Source organism: Nelusetta ayraudi, unplaced genomic scaffold (assembly GCF_046127955.1).
Source record: "Nelusetta ayraudi isolate G7.1 ecotype Tasmania unplaced genomic scaffold, CSIRO-AGI_Nayr_v1 ptg000011l, whole genome shotgun sequence".
Lineage (NCBI taxonomy): Eukaryota > Metazoa > Chordata > Actinopteri > Tetraodontiformes > Monacanthidae > Nelusetta > Nelusetta ayraudi.
In genome coordinates this window covers 16892366-16912422 of record NW_027466061.1, presented here as the reverse complement: position 1 = coordinate 16912422, position 20057 = coordinate 16892366, and the positions used below count along the sequence as shown (strand labels likewise).

The following is a 20057-nucleotide window of genomic DNA, read 5'->3' as shown; positions in this document are numbered from 1 at the left end:
TCTTCAGCATTTTTACAGTAGGCCTTCCGCTGCTCGCAGCTCTAAATACTGTCCACTCTTAAGCGCCATCATGTTCCATTGATGTGTGTAAATAAAATTCTACTAAGTGGAAATGTTCAATATGAAGTTTTTTTTAATACACTTTGGGTTTAATTTCCTGCTCCAACTTATTTCAACAAAATAACCTTGGCTCCTAAGTCTATGGCATCTGCTCCATATTAGTGCAAACACGACTTGAGAGCGCAGTCAACAGTGAAATCGTGATAAACGCGGTGGTGTTTGTACTGCACTAAAAGCATTTGATTAGTGAGATGAGGCTTTATTTACTTACATATATGGAAGTCTAATTCCGTTACCTCTTCAAATAGCAAAGCAAACAAACGAGATTGAAATGATCTGCATTCCAAAAGGGGTGACGCAAAACATGTGACATTTAGTTCAAAATAAAATAAAATGGCTAAAAGTCTATTATCCAAAACGTGTGTGTATGCAGGGACTAAAGGGGGGGATTTAAGAATTTGATCATCAATGCAGCTGTCTGGCCTGCGTGTCTTTGTTCTCGGGTGAGCGCGCTCCCTGCAGGAGCAGCCGAGTGGCACCGCTGTGCCCACCACAAAACTCATGTCACTCAGCTCCTCAAGCCTGCCGTCAGACGCTGAGCGTCCTCCTGCTTGAGCGTCTCATTCAAAGCGGCGTTTTTCTCCTCGTTCCTCCCCCGGCCCCCATGCCCCACCCCCCACCACTCCTCGCCTCTCCGCTCTGCCGGTGACGTAGCATGACGCGGCACGACATTTACAGACGACTGGCCGGCTTGGGGAAAAATACCTGGGACGCAGATGACCATGAGATGCCCCTGCAGGGGGCGCGGCCTGGGTGGAGTGGATAATTAATAGCTTGACGGACGGCCACAAAATTCTCAAGAGCTTATCTCTCTTAAGCATGTCAGCGGGAAGGACGCGTGCACACGGGACGAGCCCCTTCCACCACCACCACCACCACCACCACCACCACCACTCTCACCAGCTCGGGCCAGCGGAACACATCCTGAATCAAAATGAGGTCACAGCCCACAATATCTTACCAATCAAACCATTATTAGCCTTTGGCCCCCTGAGGGACAAGGAAACTAAACAGCCTGCTGCTATTAAAGTCATTTCACTTCAGTCGCCAGGTCAATGAATTCCATCCGCCCCCTTTGCGGGGGCAGCGTGGGGACGCATTATGGCGAGCATGATGACCTGAGGTAGGAATTTCTAATGTGCCCTCCTCCACTTGCCCCACTTAACCCATTCGGTTACTCGTTTGCGTATTTGATCGCTATCACGCACACGGCAGAGGGCGCTCAAGTCGCCTCTCCTTTCACACATTGAAAGTCTCGTCAAAGCCGGCCGAGCCCAGATGAGACCGCTGAGTAAATATGCACTGTCGACTCACATGCCTGCGAGCCGGAGTGAGGACACGCAGCGAGAGTGAGCCACCATAAAGTGAATAAATCATGCCGCGTAGCTATGAAATTTTTACCATTTCACTTATTGCGACCCTTTGGAAAAACAAAGCGAAGCGGCGCAGCCCCCTTCGTGGCTCCCTGCTGCAGCGCCAACATGCTTCGCCATGTAATTCGATCGATATCCACTAAAAATAGAGACAAATCTGGCGTAGGGAGATCGTTGCATCGTCACGGACATTCGTATTGCAAGCGGTGGCTCGAGCAGGGAGACAGATTTCCCCAGTTTTCCTCTGACCCTCTGTCAATGGAGAGTTCTGGATGCTTACGCATGTGTTCTCCCTCCCCCACCAACCCACCACCCCCCTTTTCTTCCCAGCTTCACTCCTGCCGCTGTTACGTAATGACTGTGTGTGTGTGTGTGTGTGTGTGTGTGTTACGAAACCTTACATTGGAAAACACGAGCCAACTGATCATGCAGCTCCAAGTGTGCGCACGTGCGCAAACACTAACGCAGCAACACTCAGGGGATTGCTTTCACCCCTGGAGTTTGCGTGCGTGCGTGTGTTGTGCGTGATTGCATGCAAGTGTGAATGCAAATGTTTGTCACGGCTCGCTCGTTCACGCAATCTGCGCGAGCGCGTGTTGATTTACGACAAATTGGTCAAATACGCGGATTCTGCGTGACTGTGGAAGCGGCGAGCGCGCACGGTGCTAGCAAATTAATTATTTAGCGTGTTTGCGGGTGAGTGCGCGCGCAGAGATAGCAGAATCAAAGGAATAATAAAAAATAATAGGGGCTTATATGTGCAGCGCGCCGCAAGTGAGCTGGTATAGAGAGCCGTAGCTGAGAGAGGGTGGAGAGGCAGGAGCGAGCGTGAAGACGGCGATGGTTGTATATAGGACGGAAAACACGATGCCGCGGATGGAAGAGCACAGCATATAAAGATTAATGAGTGGATAAAGGGACAGAGAGGGTCTGTGCTGCAGGCATAACCTGTCACCTCAGGCTGAGCGACTCCACAACAGGATGGAGTCCCGAGGCAAGGTGGGATAATCTCAGCCGGGTGAAAATTTCAATTTGCTACCGCCTCAGAACAGGCAAACAGACACGACACAGTCCTCGGTTGACAGAATTGAAAATGTCGACATTGTCAATCATTCAAGAATGGTGCAGCTTTGACACGTTGGAATTACAGGGCAGATATACACTCACCAGCCACTTTATTCGTTAAAATTATCAGTTGCTTGTCGACATAAGTGGCTACTTAGTCAATCACATGGCAGCAACTAGACTTGCCGCAGTTTGAAGTGTCAGAGCGTCGGACTGGGGAAGAAGTGGATTGAAGTGTCTTTGAATGGTCGTTGGTGCCAGACGAGCCGGTCATTTCACTGATGATCTACTGGGAATTTTACCACATCACACTCATCTTTAGGGGCCACAGAGAATGGTCCCAAAAATGAGACACTAGCAGAAGCTGTGTGGAGGAAAAGGCCTTTTTGAGGTCAGAGGTCAGAGGTCGGGATGAGCAGACTGGTTGGAGACCAGGCAACCAGAAAGGCCAAAGAAAAAGTAACTGCTCACAACCAAGTTCTGCAGCACTACATCTCCGGACCCACGGCACCTCCAACCTTGAAACCAATACTAGTAGCGAGGTGTACCAAATAAAGAGGCTGGTGATTGTGTATTTCGTGTGTGACTGCAACTGCAATCAACTGCTTCCAAGCAACTGGTTTGACAAACCTGGTAATTAATCCTCAAGACGTGGCTAGCTTCTTACAGCCTGGTAAGCCCAGCGTGTCAGGTGTTGTCTCACGAGGCCAGAGTTATGTCTGTACCAGGCTTGTTGTGTCACTGGCCTCACTGTGCTTTTCATCCTGTTTTGGAGCTTTCATATTAAGGATGTTGCTTTTAAGCCATTCAGTGGCGTTGTTGGTAAATGTGTCAGGTGGCACAGCGGGTTCTAAAGAGAAATGAAGAACAGCAGCACGCACACAGATTGATGAAGCGGTGGCACGGTCTGCAGGAAAATATATGCACATGCTGAAATGTCTCGAAATGATGGTCTGGTGAAGAGTGGGATGGCAATTGCTTTCCGTTGGCCAAATCCAGCACTCCAACTGAAATTTGCTAAATCCTCCCTCAGAAGAGCCGTGCCAGGGACAGTCCTAAATATGCAAAACCATTTGCATTTGTTTTTTTCCCACAGGGTAGGATGCAACAGGGTAAGTTAATTTAGTGAGAATGGGAATCTTACAAACTACAATAATTCCAAAGGATTAACGCAGCCCCTTTATTCAAAGGGACTACCCATCAACTCCTATTCAAAACGTGTAATATTTTTAAAGGGGATCAAATGGTAGAACATGGAATAAATCAAACTTGTATGTAATGTAGGTTTGTAGTAAGAATCAAAAGACTAAAAACAATCGTTGGATTTCTCATTCCCCAAATAAAACAATTAAGAGCAGGAAGAGCAGGTTGACTTGTGAGGATCATTTTTTGTGTTACCATGTAGGCCAGAATGTGGATCTGCTCTGAGCTTTTAGCGACTTTACCCTGACATGACAGCTGGTCCGAGAAAGATGTGAGATGAGATTAAGACAAACACTGTTTGCAATATGCTTTCTGACCAGTAGAGGCTTGTAAATGTTACACGCTGGGCCTTTAAGTGTTCTTTATTTAACACCTGTTACTGTAGACGGATACAAAATGCATGTCGAGGAGGGGAAGTGGATCGCTACTTTGTGTGGGCCCTTCATAAATTAACAGCAGGGCATGAGCGCCTGAAGGACGAGCGGCGAGGGGTGTTGCACTTTCACACAAAGAATCAGGCGAGCCTGCTCACGTGTGAACTGAGCTACTGTTGTGTGATTGTATACTGGCAGGAGAGCTGGGGTAATGTCGTTATGTAATGCGTTTCTGTCTTGCCAGCCCAAACTGTCTCTCTCTCTCTCTCTCTCTCTCTCTCTCTCTCTCTCTCTCTCTCTCTCTCTCTCTCTCTCTCTCTCTCTCTCTCTCTCTCTCTCTCTCTCTCTCTCTCTCTCTCTCTCTCTCTCTCTCTCTCTCTCTCTCACACACACACACACACACACACACACACACACACACACACACACACACACACACACACACACACACACACACACACACACACACACACACACACACACAGGGTATGACCACAATGGTTCCTATTATACATGCATATTAACATCAGGCCGCAGTATCTCCGACTCTCACACTCTCAGTGACTCCCCACTTTCTTCTGTTCAGTGTAAGCGGTTTTATGTCAGTGCTTGCAGAGTTTCACCATTTCAGGCCGGCTTATGCTTGACCTCTTTTTTTCTTACTCCCTGAGCAATGGGGGGTCTGCACTACTCATGGGACTTGGGGTAACATAACGCCAAGTCCAGACAGGAGAAGAAAGACCAAACTCCATCCTTTTACATCTTTATCCCGCAGTTATCACAAAAATGTATCAATGTGAACGGCAGTGTGTAGTGAACCGACAACGTCCGCAAGAAGTTGATTGCAAAAAAAAAAATCCCCAAATTTTAAGCTGGGCATTCTTACCCCAGTATAAAAATGCAATTCCAACTTTCTGCATGCCGGCCTTCATATTCTGGCATTGAGGACAAATATTTGATGAGTTTGTCTGTTTACCAATCATTTGTGACAAATTCCAAACAGAAACAGGAAGTAAAAACTCATTTAGAATGACTATTTCCCCCCTTTACAGCTTCCATTCCGGCATTCCTCTTTTCCACTTCCACCCTGACAAGCCTACCAGCTCTCTGGCCCCACCCACGGGTGCTGCACATGCCAGTGGTCTTTGCAGGGGGAGTGTGTGTGTGTGTGCGTGCGTGCGTGCGTGCGTTTGTGTCCTCAACGCAGCAGTCTCGCTCAAGGATACGCTGTTGACAGCTATGGGTCACTGCGGCCCCAGCGTAGGGTGGCACACTCTCATGAATGATGCAGCACTGTCCGCCAGTGCTCCGGCTCTCGGTCTAACACATGAGGACACATAATCAGGTCCCCCCCATGCAGCTCGAAAGGTGGAACCGAGATGCGTTCGAAGGCGACCTCGAGCAGTCGCCGCAATGCACCTGGCAACGGGAAATTAGCCGTGAGGCGAAGAGGTTATGAACCGAGACAAGCGGGACTTTCCCGCTGAGAAAGAATTACTGTAATTTCAGAGATCGTTAGCATGCCAGAAAAAAAAGTGCGGACACAACTGCCATGATGAGAGATGTGTGGCTGGAAAAGTTCATAGTGTTTCTTAGCGAAGTGGCTACAACATTTACTCTACATAGTTCCTCCACAATAATGGGGCACCTACAAGCACGGCCAGGCTCAAAAAAAATCTCTTACTCACTTCTTCCCAACATTCAACGGCTGAGTGGAATAACCAAACTTGGATGATTCTCTACTGAATTTCCAATTGTATGTAAATGCACTGCAGGATTTTAATATATGAGAATAAAGTTCAAATGCTCTATGGCTCCGATGACATCAGAAGGGTTAGTATTAGACTGTTGCTTTATGCTAGGAGCTCTAAAATAAAGATCCTAATTCCCAGTTGGCTGATTTTGAGCTAAACCGGTGCTAGTTCTGGTTGTTAGACTTTTATTTCAGCTGTAATGTTATTTATATATGACCAAGAATCAACTTATGGATTATTATTTTTCTTCATTTTCTCAAGGTAATCATCCATCGATTCAGCAAAAGAAACGGGAATTCCTTTCCCTGACACGTGATGACATTGGCTATTTTTAGTCCAGTTGCCATTTTCTGCCTTTGTAACAACAGAGAAGATGAACTGGATGAAGCCATCGGTGTGGCCAGTTCAGAAAATGGCTCATTCTAATGCTGCATTCGCTTTTTTTTGTTTTTGTTTTTTTACGCTCATTGCACGATGCCGTATTCGCTCTATTGCAAACGCTGTCTCATAATTGGGGACATCGGCGGTGTCACTTCAGCCTCCGCACGCTGTCATTCCACAGTTGCTAATAGCCCGAGTGAGGTGGCAGCCTGTCGCTGCAGCACTCTATACATCCCTGATAAAAGCATCAGTGCTGCAGACTGTATTGGGAGGGATTGGGGAGGTGTGGGGGGGTTTAAGGACAGCAAAAAAAAAAAAAAAAAAAAGAGGAGAGTGGGTTATTGTCATCTTAAGCACCCACACAATAAGCCTTCCTTCTCAGACACAGTGGTTTAAGCTTACCCACCTCACATTCTCACCTCCCTCCCTCCTGAGAATCACATCAGGGGAGGGTGAAATGTGAGAGCAGGGGGACGGAGGAAGAATAGCGATAAAGGAGGCGGCTGACAACACCTCGCTCTGATACCGGGGCTAAAGCGGTGAGATGAGAACGCTAATTGGCAAGCCACTGGATGCTTTTGATGTTTCGCCCCAACCGCATACATGAAAAACAGGGCCAATAGCTGATAGGGCTGATACTGATGGATGGATGGATGGACTTGTTTTTAATGCTTTTAAGTGTACCTCAACAGAGGAAAATTAGGTAGCAGGGACTCGCGTCCTGTTGCTGCCGTGAGTTTCCCAGTTCAATTTTACCTTCTAAAGCCAGCTGTTTTGACTTATCTCTTAATCCCTCTTTCCTTGTTATCATGCTCTTTCTTGCAAAACAAAGCTATTGTCCTAATCCACGCGTGCTTCACGCAACGCCGTCTCTCCAAAAATTGCGTGCCGTACCTTGAGTTATTTTTAATTATCCAACAGCTGGTTCCCAGCAAGCATGCTGATTGGATAACAGACATCCCATGGTGTATAGATAAAACAAGCAACTGGGACTTCTAACTTTATGTATCGCTCCGCCTAACAGGTGGTCCAATCACGCAGTCGAGCCAAATCCGCCCGTGCTGTTGAACCCCCGACAGGACGACGCAGTCGGGGGTGTCATGCAATTAGCATACCAGGAACCGCTTATGTAACATTGAGATGTGTAGTTTGCCGTGTTCCCGATGGTGTCCAACCACTGTTTGACCAAAATCATACCCACAATTCTCACATGAGGCATGAAACAGACTAGCATCAACACAGCAAAAACTTAATTCTCTTCATCCTAACAGTCATTCTATGATTCCGTCACACACTATCCAAAGGCCAGAGGTATACAGGGTCTTAATTTGTGCCACTTAAAATCTCATTCGATTGTCAACGAAGAATATGCGGTTAATATATGTATAATTTCACTGCCAGCTAAGTGAAAATCATCTTATTACCTCAGAGGCCTTGCACCAATATTAATGTTGCTGAATTTCAGCATGGCGCCAATGCAATTAGAGACTAATCTTAATTTTGACACGGGGAAAAAAATAAAATAGCTAATGGAGGCTTTGCTGCACCGCACCGGCCTAAGAGCTTTGCGCGGGATGTGCATTAGAGAACGGAAAATTTTAAAAGGTCACAAAAAGGCTAAAACAGCAGTAGACACTCAGGTGGATTGCTGGTGTCAAGGTGCCGACTGTGCGAAGCATGTTAACGCGACATTTGGCAAATATTTGGCCCTGTGACTCTCTGCCTAATGCAAGCCTTTGCAATTGAGCAGGTTGGTCAGTAATAAGCAATAACAACAAAGCCTGTCACACCACCAATCTCTTATTTTGGTCTTTGTCCTGATATTTTGTTGCATTTGTGTATTAACTGTGGAGAAGGATGTGAAACGGAGCAGGATTCACAAGGGCTGTGTAATACTGTGTAACAGTAGTGGGCAACAGTAGTGGGCAACAGGCGGGCTGAAACCCAGAGAAAAGTACTGAACCGTGCCTGTGCCTGATTTGCTGCAATGAATAATGTGCTGTGCAGGTCCAAAACTGCGGCCGGCTGAACTGGTTCTGTTCACCGACACAAGGAAAATGAGAATAAAATATCTGTATCATCAGATATCACCAGGAGGGCCCCAGAAAATGGTAAATGGGTCTGAAACACTTGGCGTGAAAAAAGTCAGCCAATTAATTTCTGTGACTAAGGGAAAACAACAGCTCTGTTACAACACATGCAGCCTGGCGGAGTGCGGAAATAAATTCAGCCTGGCTGATTGCCCATATCTCATCCACTTTAATGCAATATGCATGATCCCATTACACCACCTTCATGCGGTTGGAGACAGGCGACATAATTTGCGGAGCTGATTGGAAATATTTGCCTCTAATTTATATATATATAAAAAAAAAAAAAAAACAGCAATCAGACCTGTTAGCATCGCCAGTTTCGTTTTGTTTTTTTCTTGGAGAGGGGAGGGGAGGGGTCTCTAACACAGAGATAAGCACCTCATTTTCATTGTTTGTAATTAACCTCTAATGCCATTCATTATCAAGAGCTCTGAAGGACTGCCGGAGCTTGGCAGGAGTTGGCGGCCAGCCACTTGGACAGTGGTCTGGGAGACCATATTAGAGCTGCCATGTTGTGGCATCCCTTTGATAGTGAGAAGCAGAGTAATAAGGAGATTCATGTTGGAATCCATTGGAGGAAAACAGCGACTGTTATATTGTTTCTTGACGTATCCGGAAAGCACATGATGGACAGGCGCACTATCTGCGAAGACAGCGGTCACAGGGGTGAGCTGCTCTTTAAATCCCGCAGCCTGGCAAGCAATCAGAACCCCAGATCTGTGGCTGGAGCAGCGGTCGTTTGCACCTCAGAGCACAGGGAGCAGAATTAGTGAGAGGGACGACTGTGCAGAGAGTGAAAGCAGCAAGAGATTTAGAGGGGTGTCCTCCGTCGATGATGCACCGGGCACAGAGTGGGTGAATGAATGAATGAGATTGTGATGCTGTTGCACATTCCCCTGGCACTGCGGCCCCCCCCAAACCCCAACCCCCCCATACCCAACTCTCTCCAGTCCCCCCCGCCCTCCCTCCTCCCCTCTTTCCTTTCCTTTTCCTTTGTTTTGTTTAAAATTTAACAAGGCCTGGAACAGTGGAGGGCTGAAGAGGGCATCCGGGGTGTTTTGGCTTGGCTTCATGTCACATGCAGGGGCCATGTGAACACAGTGGCACCCGGGGGTGGGGGTGGGGGGGGTTTGGGGAGTGGGGGTTGGGGGGTGGGTAGGATGGGGAACAGGAGGGCAGTGAGTGAGGGAGTGAGTGAGAGAGAGACAGTGGGAATAAAAAGAACTAAAGAGAGGAAGTCTTTAACAAGAGGTACTGGGAAATGGGTGCACAGAAGAACTGGGCGGTAGTCAAACAAATGTGTTTATGAGAAAGATGCCAAGAGGGACAGAATAAAGGCCGACACATCAAGCTAAAAAAATAAAAAAAAAACAAAGAAAAAAAAAGCAAAAGTGAAGGTTGAGAGCAGAGAAAGTACAGAAACTTCCTGGTGCAGCAGGTGAAGGCTCTGCTGCTCCGCCCGCCTCCACAGACAAACAATGCGTTTGACAGCCGGGTCAGACACAAATGTTAATGATTAAGATGCAAATGCACTGTTTCCCCTGATTCTCACCACAAGGGGGGGAAAAAACTATTGCCCGCGACTCATTCAGACGAGCTAGCTCAGGCTTCTCCCTGCGCTAAGCACCCTACAGAAAATAAAAACAACTTAACTTGAACTTTTTAGCATTGTCATGGCTGCTGTTTTAGTGTTGCTCCTGCCTGTCCACCTGCTAAAGGTTTTGCGTTTCCATTACTTACTTGTTTTTATAGTTGCCAACCTTGTTTGCTAGCTGTTACGTAGACACATAGTATAATAAAACAATAACTGAAATTATTCTGAATCATGATAATCAAACCAGCTATTGTTTGTTCACTCATCTGAAAATACTTTTTCATTAAACCATAATATGAGACCAGTTGCAGTAGTTGGAATTTGTGCTCTTCTTTTGTCATTTTTGTAATTCATATACATATTTGACAGAGTCACATGACCTCGCTGGGCTTGTGACCCCATCACTCCGAAACTGCATCGAGATTGTTGACCGATAGCCGTTGCGTGCAGCCTTGCCAAAACACACACACGCATTCCACTGTGGGTTGTGTGCATTCTACCATCTGAAACAGACACGCAACACATGCCTGCATGTTGCGAGGGGTAGAGCAATGATTACTTTACCCTGATAAACCTGTTGTTGTGATGATGATTGAAAGAAAGACCTGCAAGAATTTTGTTTGATTAATTCCTCTGACCAACTAGCACGACAATTTCGAGGACAAAGACATTGAGGCAGAATGACGATTGTGATTCAAAAGTGATCAACATTTTATTCCTGCCTTCACCATTACTGCCACTGCGGCGTCACAGGCCTACTGTAATGTGCTGCAATACATAGATATCTCTGGTGACTTGTAAGATATATTCCATTAGTGATAGAAGGAAAAAAAAAGCTTCCAAACGTTCTAAAGTTAGCTTTCATGCTAACTTTTAACAGCCACGCCAAAAGATACAGACGCCAATGAGGAAGTATTACTGTGGTGCTTCAGCATGTTTTTTTAGGGGATGAACTGTAAACTAGGTCACCTCATATCAAGAACTCTACCTCTTTGTTCAGTGAGCAAAGTCCATAAAAAACAAGCTTGGCTCCACCCAAACAAAACTTATCTAGCTGCATACAAATGACATAAACCTAGATAAGGGTGAAAATGCAGCAAGCTCTCTGAATTCAATACGAGTCCAACGCTGGAGCAGGAAGCGCCTCCGTCGCAACACAATCTGGCAAAATAGTGAACTAAAGGTCTTTTTCCTATGCTTTGCCACTGCTTCGTGTGCAGTGGCAAAAATGAAACTCCAGAGAAATTAGACTTTTAAATGTGATGCGAAATGACTCCCGACTCTTTGTAAAACAAATTAGTGTGAGCATGACTGAAGCCGTGGCATTTAAAAACCTCCCATCCAGGAATTGACACAGTTCTGTCGCGTCCAGTCCCGCACAATAGACGCTTCCCCAATCGGAATTTTGGGCCTCTGTAATGCAAAGGGTTGCAGATGTTGCCTGGTATTAGACAGCGCTGCCGCTGATCAAAGCTGCAGCGAGTGAGCCCCTGCTGGACTGCCTCTAATCCTCCCCACTCTCATTGGTGGGGATGGGGAGGGTGTTGATGCTTTGCTCGGGAACAGTCAGTTTTTTACTCAATGACCCCGCTGAAGGTTGAGCCTTTCACTGACTTTGCTGGTGAGGAACAGCCCCGATCCTCCTCCTACCCCTACCACCCTCCCAAGGCTTCTAGGGGACAATCAGCTTGTGGAGTTTGATGGACAGCCTCTGGGTGGAGCTGGCTCCCGCCACCAACCGAGACAGGCACAGCCGCTGCCCTTCCATGTTCCATTTTCCCCAAATATCTCAGAATGTGCCGGGAGACAGAGCGAGCCGGGGCATATCAGTGGGACATTGTCCAGCTTGGCTCACTGCAATGCAAGGGTATTTCCTCAACACATATCTTTTTGTATCTAGACATTTTTCTTTCATACTTGTATCTACAAAGAACAAGCACATCTGCATACAGGAAAAGCTTTTTTTTATTTTTTATTTTAAGGACAGTGACGAGGCGAGGGTGACCAGCAATTCTCAAGATTGAAAAGCAATAAGCTGAGGAGAGATGAAGAGATACGGGAAGATAAATAGAAAGTGTCAGATGGTGTGAGGGAGGGAGTAGAGGCAAGGAAGCAAAGCGGGAGGAGAAGGCGCGGGATTGATCATGAGAGAAATTGAGAAAGAGGAGAGGGAGGGGTAGGAGAGTGGCAGCCAATGAGACGATCTATATTCAACGGAAAGCAGTTTCCCTGGCCTCAAGTGCTACAAACTGAGACAAGCCGACACCGCTGTCCTCTAGGTCTGCCTCTCTGGACGGACACACACGCACACAGACTAAAGACAAGGTATACACATAAAAAGTTGCATTATGCAGGTGCATATTGGGTATTTTGTTGCAGGGTACTGATACATACAGTAGCGGTTTGAATTTTGGCTCTAGAGGGAGCAAATCTGAACGACAAAGAGTACAAAGTGACAAGAAAGTTACTGTCAAGGATGTGAGAACAGATGAATCTCTCAAGTTTTCAATGGAGAAAATAATCAGTCTTTTGATATATGTTGGCTATTTTATCAAGCGTTTAAGAGTCACCCACCCCTCCTTGTATCTTAAGGTATCTCCTTCCAAAACAGAACCCAACTAACTCAATTTTAGCAATAAATCCATTCCACAGAATTCATTTTGTCTAAAAACATGTTTGTAAAGCAAACTGGGAACACTAAATTGCTTGTAGGTCTGAGCGTTTGAATCCCTTTTTGTCTTTCAATGTGGCCCTTGTCCAGGGTGTACCCTGCAGTTATAGAAAATGGATGGATGGAATTCCCTTTTTCTTTTTACTACAGCCCCACAGACATTTCTCCTCAGTGCTATCAGGACTCCAGTCGCTGGCTGTGGAAAAGAACGAAAAATGATGAACTCCGAATAGACCATTCGCCATCTACCTTTGAAAATGTTTTCATAGAAAAGCAAGTGTAAATGTGGGAAGAGCCTGGCTTTGCCGACTGTACGTAGGGAGTGTCATGGCACCCAGAGAACACGGAGTGAATGCTTTTGTGCTCTGTAGCTGTCACAGCCTGCTGGGGAAAGCTGGGGGCTTCTCTAAGTCTTTAAACCCTGTAGAGTCCTTTAAGTCATCACGTCAGCAGCCACCACCTCCTCGGAGAGAGCGTGGCGTTGGAGTTGAAAGCTTCCAGCTCATTCAACCTTTGCTAGGGAGTGACTCCTTTAAGTGTTAATATCTAGCTTTTACATGGGATGCACATCATCACGTAAGGGGAAGGTGAAATGTTATTTTTTCACTTGTGGAAATAACTTGTAGCCCATTTTTTACATTTGACGTGCAACTAGCAAACAGAATAGGTAAAACTACTCTTAATATGCTACATTGAGAGATTTGAAATTAACTGACTGATGAATGTCCATTTTAAATTGAGAAGTTCAAAATCATTTGTTTAGAAAGAACATTGGTACTGCTTCTATCAAGTGTTATATTCCGGCTTTCATGGAGGGGTGAACGCAAGAGATAAAACAGAGTCCCAAAGCAATAAAGCAGTATTGTATCTTTCCAATCTTGCAAATAACAACCTACAAAACTATGATGCAATGAGCGAATCAAAATTTGCTTGGAGTATTGTGGCAGAAAATGTTTTATATTAAAAACATGCAATGACAATTGAACCATATGAACTGTACCATGGTCCATGCGGACAGTGTGAAACAAATCCTAATCTACAACCGAGAGCTTAACTGAATATCATTTTGTGAAAGTAAAGGTCCTGTGCCTTGTGCATCATGTGGAACACTAAAATTCATACATCTGGCATTATTACAAATATTTCTTCCTGCCAAGTTTATCTTACTTGACGATGCTAAAATCAAAGCGGCATTATTTTCTGAAAGCTCAGTACAGCATGGTGAAATATATACCACGCAATAAACTTAAAGGTATTAATACCTTGAAATTTTATAGAGCCAGTATATGTGCCAGTGGATATGAGTCTTGCCAATATAGTTGGCTACATCTTAACGACATTTGAGATACACAGGGAGCAGCTAAAAAGAGAAAGAAAAGTAAAAGCAAACATCTCCACCAAAAAAGCTTGCCAGGACACAGCAGACATGCACGTAGCCAGGAGAGTAGTAAAGCAGCCCTATGAATCTAATTAAGTGCTTTGCTTTAGTCTGATAAAGACATCTGGGTTCTCCATCTGTAAAGAAACTCTGTGCCACTGTGATGGGGTTCAATATGCTACTTCCTTTTATCTTGGAAGGACTCGCACACACTGGCTGCTGCCAAAGGGACCAGAGCCATCACAGTAGTGGGGACGGGTGGGTATCACTTGCCGGGATCTAATGACTTCAAAACAAAAGCTCTTCCAAATCAGAGACATGACATGAACAACAATACATTTGCCTCAGTAGGCAACTTAAACTGCGGCAGAGGCTCAAGTGTACAGCCAAGACAGACCTGGACATGCAGCTCACTCCGGGAAGGAGCCTGTTGTTCGAAAGGCATGGCATTCTGGGCATCACGGCAACAGAATGAGCAAGTATTGATTATGTGTCTGCATGCAACCTTTAAAAAAACAACAGTTTTTCCGTTACTCAAAACTCTTAATAAAACTGGCTCAGCATTACAAGAGGCTCCAGTGTGGGCAGCTCTGAAAGGATCACTCGTCAGCCTGCCAAAGAGGACAGCGGCTCTTTGATCTAGGCAGCCTTCTGTACATGTGCACGAGCGTGTGCCCGTGTTTGTGTGTGTGTGTGTGTGTGTGTGTGTGTGTGTGTCTAGCAGGAAAGAGTGATTTCTCTCATCTGGGGCACTCCAAGTGTGACCTGACCCTTTCAAAGTCAAACTGGCCTCTGGATCCTCCAAAGGACTGGGAAAGACAAACTCTGTAGACTTCCAAAGCACATCTTGACATTATTCTCCTGCGTCCCTAAATCCCAGAGTGAAGAGTGCCCCAACCCCTCCCATTAACCCAGGTTAAGTGCACGTCACACACTTGGAATCTTAACATCAAAGTGTTGTTACAATGCAGCAGATGAACAAGAGGGTTCAGATGCTGGTCTTCTTGAATAGAAGGCCACTCTACATGCACAGACGTCCGCGGACAGAAAAGGACCCCAGTGTCACAGAGGTCTGCAGTCACGGCCGCTGTGCCAGTGACAGTCAGCGAGCGAGCCAGCTGAGACACCATCTCCAGAGGGAAATCTTTCAAAGACAGGTCAACGTGTCAAAAATGGCATTCTTGCCTTGTCCAAGTCCCCCCTTCACACACACACACACACACACACACACACACACACACACACACACACACACACACACACACACACACACACACACACACACACACACACACACACACACACACACACACACTTCATTTCCTCCAGAGACGACATGTCTGACATTCTGAACGAGCCAGCGTGCATTCCTCACATTCCTCCATTGAATAAGGAAGCGGCAGAAGAGCGAGCCAGACGTGCCGCAAGATCATCAGGACTTTCCTTTGCACTCAGTGCATCTGTATGTGAGTGAACAGGAATTAGGCCTTCTGGGCAGTCTGCAGCCTTGAGTTTTGACTGGTGTTATTGGCTGCAGAGGGTGAGCGAGGGAGCTCAGGTGACCCGCAGTTAAGCTTTCTCACATGGGATGTGGGGGCCTTACTCACTTTTTAGCAGCTGCTGCATGAGGAGCTTGACTGACTTCACAAGCTCCTGTAGGATTTGATTTTAATGCACATCCACACACATAGGAGCTCCGAGGTGAACGCAGCCTGCCATATGACTATCTAAATGAAATCATTCTACCCTAAAGCGAGAAGGGATTCCAGATCGCGATAGGTCACACAAGTGCACGTGACTGTGAGCAGGCGCACATGTGGCCATTCTCGGCTTCATATTGAGTGACCTCTAGTTCAATGGCCTCTAAGGACAGGAAGCTAGAGTGTCACTGCCTCTAATGTACATACTTCAGGCCCAGCAAACAGGTTCATCCGCACCAGACACGCAGCCCCTCCCCCTTTTTATGTTCCCTCAGCAGCTATAGTGGCAATGATTGAGGAAGCGACGCTGTGAAGAAAACGGGTTTCCTGAGCATCGGAAGAGCCCGTTAACCCATTTTGGCAGGCAGTTAGTCAGTGTGACAGTGGCTACACTGGATGCCAATGGGACAGGCACCAAGCAGCATCTCAATGACCACAGCTCACTGGGTCCACACAGAGAGGGTTTATGGTCTTCCCAGCCCATACTGCTCCCGCCCCTACTCTTCATCCAATCTCAAAAGGCATTCAGCCTTTTCATTAGGATGCTAATGGAGCAAAAGCCGGAAAGGGCCCCGTGTCTGAGCGCCATAAGTTGCGGCGTTGTCTTTGTCGCACTGTCATGCGTGTCCATGGGAGCAGAGTGTGCCTAACCAGGACAGTTTGAGAAGCACATATTAAAACCGGCCTGACATTTTTTCCAAGAAAGTCCCTGGGGTAAGATAAAAACTGCAAACTAGCATCTGTTAGACTGTAATCACACTGAGGCTTATTCATGACACCACCCAGTAAATCCTGAGAATGGTAAACTGAAGCAAACAGGCAGTTTTTGAAAACAACCCTGAAAACTGATGGACATAATAACCCGCAACGTTGACAAGCTCCATTAGCTGCAGAAAACAGCTTTCCATTTGTGCCGATTCGCTCTACTTGCACACTGTCACGCCTGCAGGTTGACAAACCAAAACTGCAGGTCCGAGGCCTCGACGACAACTTTCCCCAAATGGGGGGGTAGGGGGGAGAAACACAACCATGAGGTCAATGCAATGACATCCGAGTGCGTCGCCACTTAACTTACCTGCGTAAAAACGTAACAAGGAACCAATTTCCGTGTTGAGCCCTTCCTCTTGCACTCTCCAGGGGTTCTTAAATCCAAGCTTAAAGAGAAAGTCATTCTGAATCTGCAGAGGCCTCTCATCTGAACTAAGCCTCCTCACAGCCTCGCCATGCAATTGAACGTAGAGCGTGGGGCTGGAGTCGCCGGAATCCCCGCTCTGGTCTGCATCCAGCCCTGATGTTAGAACCCTTTGGACACCGTCAGAGTCCTGGAGGTCAGGTGTATTAGCTGTCGAACAGGCTCTTGACAGCGAGTCGCCGCTGCTGCTCGGTGGCAGACTGCTAATACCATGTGGGAGCCTGTCGTCCGGCATCATATTATTTGCCATGTTGTTCAAATGTTCCATGTTGCATTGGTTGTAGCTTGTGGCCACCATGCCGATCCCGTTGGTGTGATGTTGGCTTATGGGCTCCATGCTTGCACTCGACGCAGGGCAGTCGAGCTCCAATTCGTCGGATGAGCTGCCGTACAAGTCGTGGCCCTCTGTCGCGCTATCAAACGAGGGGCTGAGGATGGAGGCCTCTGTTCCCAGGACCATGTCGTCACTCAGGGAGTCCCTGTGCTCACCGAGTCGGGCCCCCGAGCTCAGATCATCGAACGCACTGCTCTCCACATCCGAGCCGGAATTTAATCCATAGCTGTCCACTCCGTTCCTGTGCTCGGACTCATCATCGTTGGGTGTATCCATGTTGGAATTTAAATCAGACAGCGAGCAGACAATGTTGTCCTGTGATTCTGATTCTGGAGTGAAAAGTTTCCCTTCGACGTCCTGTTGCTTCTGCCTCTCATCCGCATTCTCCACCAGCAGAAGCCTCAAGCTGTCACTGGGATGGCCTCTCAACTCCGTGGCTTCCACGGGGTTGCATTTTATACCCGAGTCTTCACTAACCTTGTCACTGTAGTTATACTTGACATTGCAGTTGCCATTTTGGTCAATCTTGGGGCTGCCGCTGCAGAAAATGCGCACAACGGAGCTCGACTTGCTGCAGAGTTTGCTCAGACGAAGCGCCACCTCGCCGGCCGTGGTGTCCATAGTGCAAAGAACCGGTCTGGGATATGAGGGCGTCATTCTGTCGTGGACGTGTATGCAGCCTCGGTGGAGATCCGATCTCACCCACTCGCGGTCGGCGGGCTGCAGCTGCATGTTCTGCCGGTGCTTCATCAGAGTCTTCCTGTCCAGACTCCGGGTGTGCAAAGAAGCGGACGACAGGGCCGAGTTCATCTTGGAGGCGACGGTGACAGCGGAGGACGCGGCGGGCGCAGTGGCTGCGGAGAGGTTCCTCTTCAAGCGCCTCCGTCGCAACAGGAGAGAGTTGGAGTTGCTGGAGGGAGCCCGGACATTAGTCGCCGCCGGCGCTCGGCTTGACGCACTCGACGCCACGGCAGCCCTGGAACGAGAGAGGCTGTTGCCGTTCCTGGCGTCTAAGCGGGAGGATCCCGAATGTCCACCGCCATCATCCGCTGGAATCCCCCGGGCGACAGGCAGTCCGCCGGGCTTCTTCAACAACTTGGTCGCGCCTCTCTCCGACGCGCCGTCCTCGCCGCCAGTCTGCATACTTTCCATCCGTGTGCCAGTGCAAAGTCCCCCCGACTCGAAATAACGGTGCGCACTCGGCGGCTACGCGGGCAGCCTCCACATTTAAAAGCCCGAATGCGTGCCAGCCCGTGGTAAATGTCCGCCGACTGGGCGGTGTTGCCGACTTGTTCCGCCCGTGGTCATTCACTTCTCCCCTTCCTCTCCCTGTGGGAGTCTCCTCCGCGGCTCCGGGAAAAACATTGTGGCGATTCAATCCGCTGGTGCGAAGAGGCTGGCTAGCCGGAGGAGGACGACAGAGCAGGGCGGAGACGTGACTGCGCGTCCCATTTCGGCTAAGATACCAGCGCCGGGAATATGAAATGAACGTCGGCCGACCTCCTACGCAAATGCTCGGCTGCTATATATTCATGAGGAGGGCACAAGATGGGGTCGCTAACAACAACGCGGGGGATTGTGGGAGGTGTATTCTTTCCGGCGAGTGTCAAGCGGGCCCCGCGCCCGCGCGTTGGTGACGTCGCGAATACGTTTCCCGATACGCTTTGCGTAGCCTTCCGTCGTGCGAGGCGGCCAACACATGAGAAGCGTAAACATTGCGCGCATAGAAAAAAGAAAGTGGGGCGCAGAGGTCCGTCCCAGCCGTAGCGTTGAGTCAGAGTTGGACTGTTTCAGTCAGCGGTTCAGCTCTGTTCGCGGCACGTAGTCGGCTTTCATCTGTCGACAATTCTTTATAGTCGTGGCAGAACGTTCGCTTCATTTTGGGTTCAAAGCGAACGGAAACACGCGTCTAATTTATCCCGCGTATGCTTTGTTTACAGGAAAATAACATTTGTTGGCCGTCTCTGCAGGACGCCATTTCACAATCGTTCAATAGCCTCCAACTGTTATTCTTTAGTGTTTCTCGCCATCTAGTGGAGTAAACTGCAAAGAATCCTCAAACGTTCTCCTCTCACCGTTAAGGTTAATATTTCCCCCCCTATCGTGTATGTATACAGCGCCGTTGCAAGGAAAGTGAAAAATACACGAATGTCCCTTCCAAATAAAAGCAGAATTAAATATGACAAATGCGGTGTTTATATGCAAAAATTCGTGAAGGCCTCATTGCTGTGCTGAGAGGGAGGTCTGCTTAACCTAATAAATAGCTATAGTTTTATTTTGTGCTAAACTACTATATGTAAGAAAGAAACCCGAAATGCATTCTATATGAAGACATTTTAAAATTATTATTATTATTTTGCTTCACTGCCTACGGTTGTTTTGTTTGTTTTTTTGAATGTTCTTTTTTAATTTTTGATGCTTGCTTGCTGTGATTGTGCAAGACACATTTTAGTCTCATTTTTCAAAATGAAATAAAACATATGGGGATAAAATAGATTTTTTTGTGACAGTCTCAAGCTTTGTGATAAATAATCACTTTAAACCACATGGCATAGTATCACAGCCATTTTTCTGTAACAGGAAATAAACAGTTACATTAATGATGACGCTTAAGCAATTAAAATGCATTCAGGAATGGGATTTAATTGGCATGGTATCCTTTACATGGTATTTTGCTTTTCAAAAATTAAAAAAGGAACACCTTTAAAATCTTCCTGGTGCTCCAACAGTTTGGAAAAGGAAAAGGGTTATTGCTGAATTCATGTTTGTTGATTCCAGCAAAAAAAAAAAAAAAAAAAAAGAAATGTATATATATATATATATAT

The 20057-nt window shown here is 47.0% G+C and overlaps 1 protein-coding gene across 1 annotated transcript in view; it reads right to left on the bottom strand.

The window, feature by feature from the left end:
• Positions 1–18720, bottom strand: part of phlpp1 (PH domain and leucine rich repeat protein phosphatase 1) — a 45854-nt gene extending 27134 nt beyond the window's left edge. Inside the window, exon 1 of the mRNA XM_076021485.1 lies at positions 16782–18720. Coding sequence (XP_075877600.1) covers positions 16782–18384 — 1603 coding nt within the window. The 5' untranslated portion in view covers positions 18385–18720. The remainder of the gene's footprint in view (positions 1–16781) is intronic.
• Between the last annotated feature and the right edge of the window lie 1337 nt (positions 18721–20057).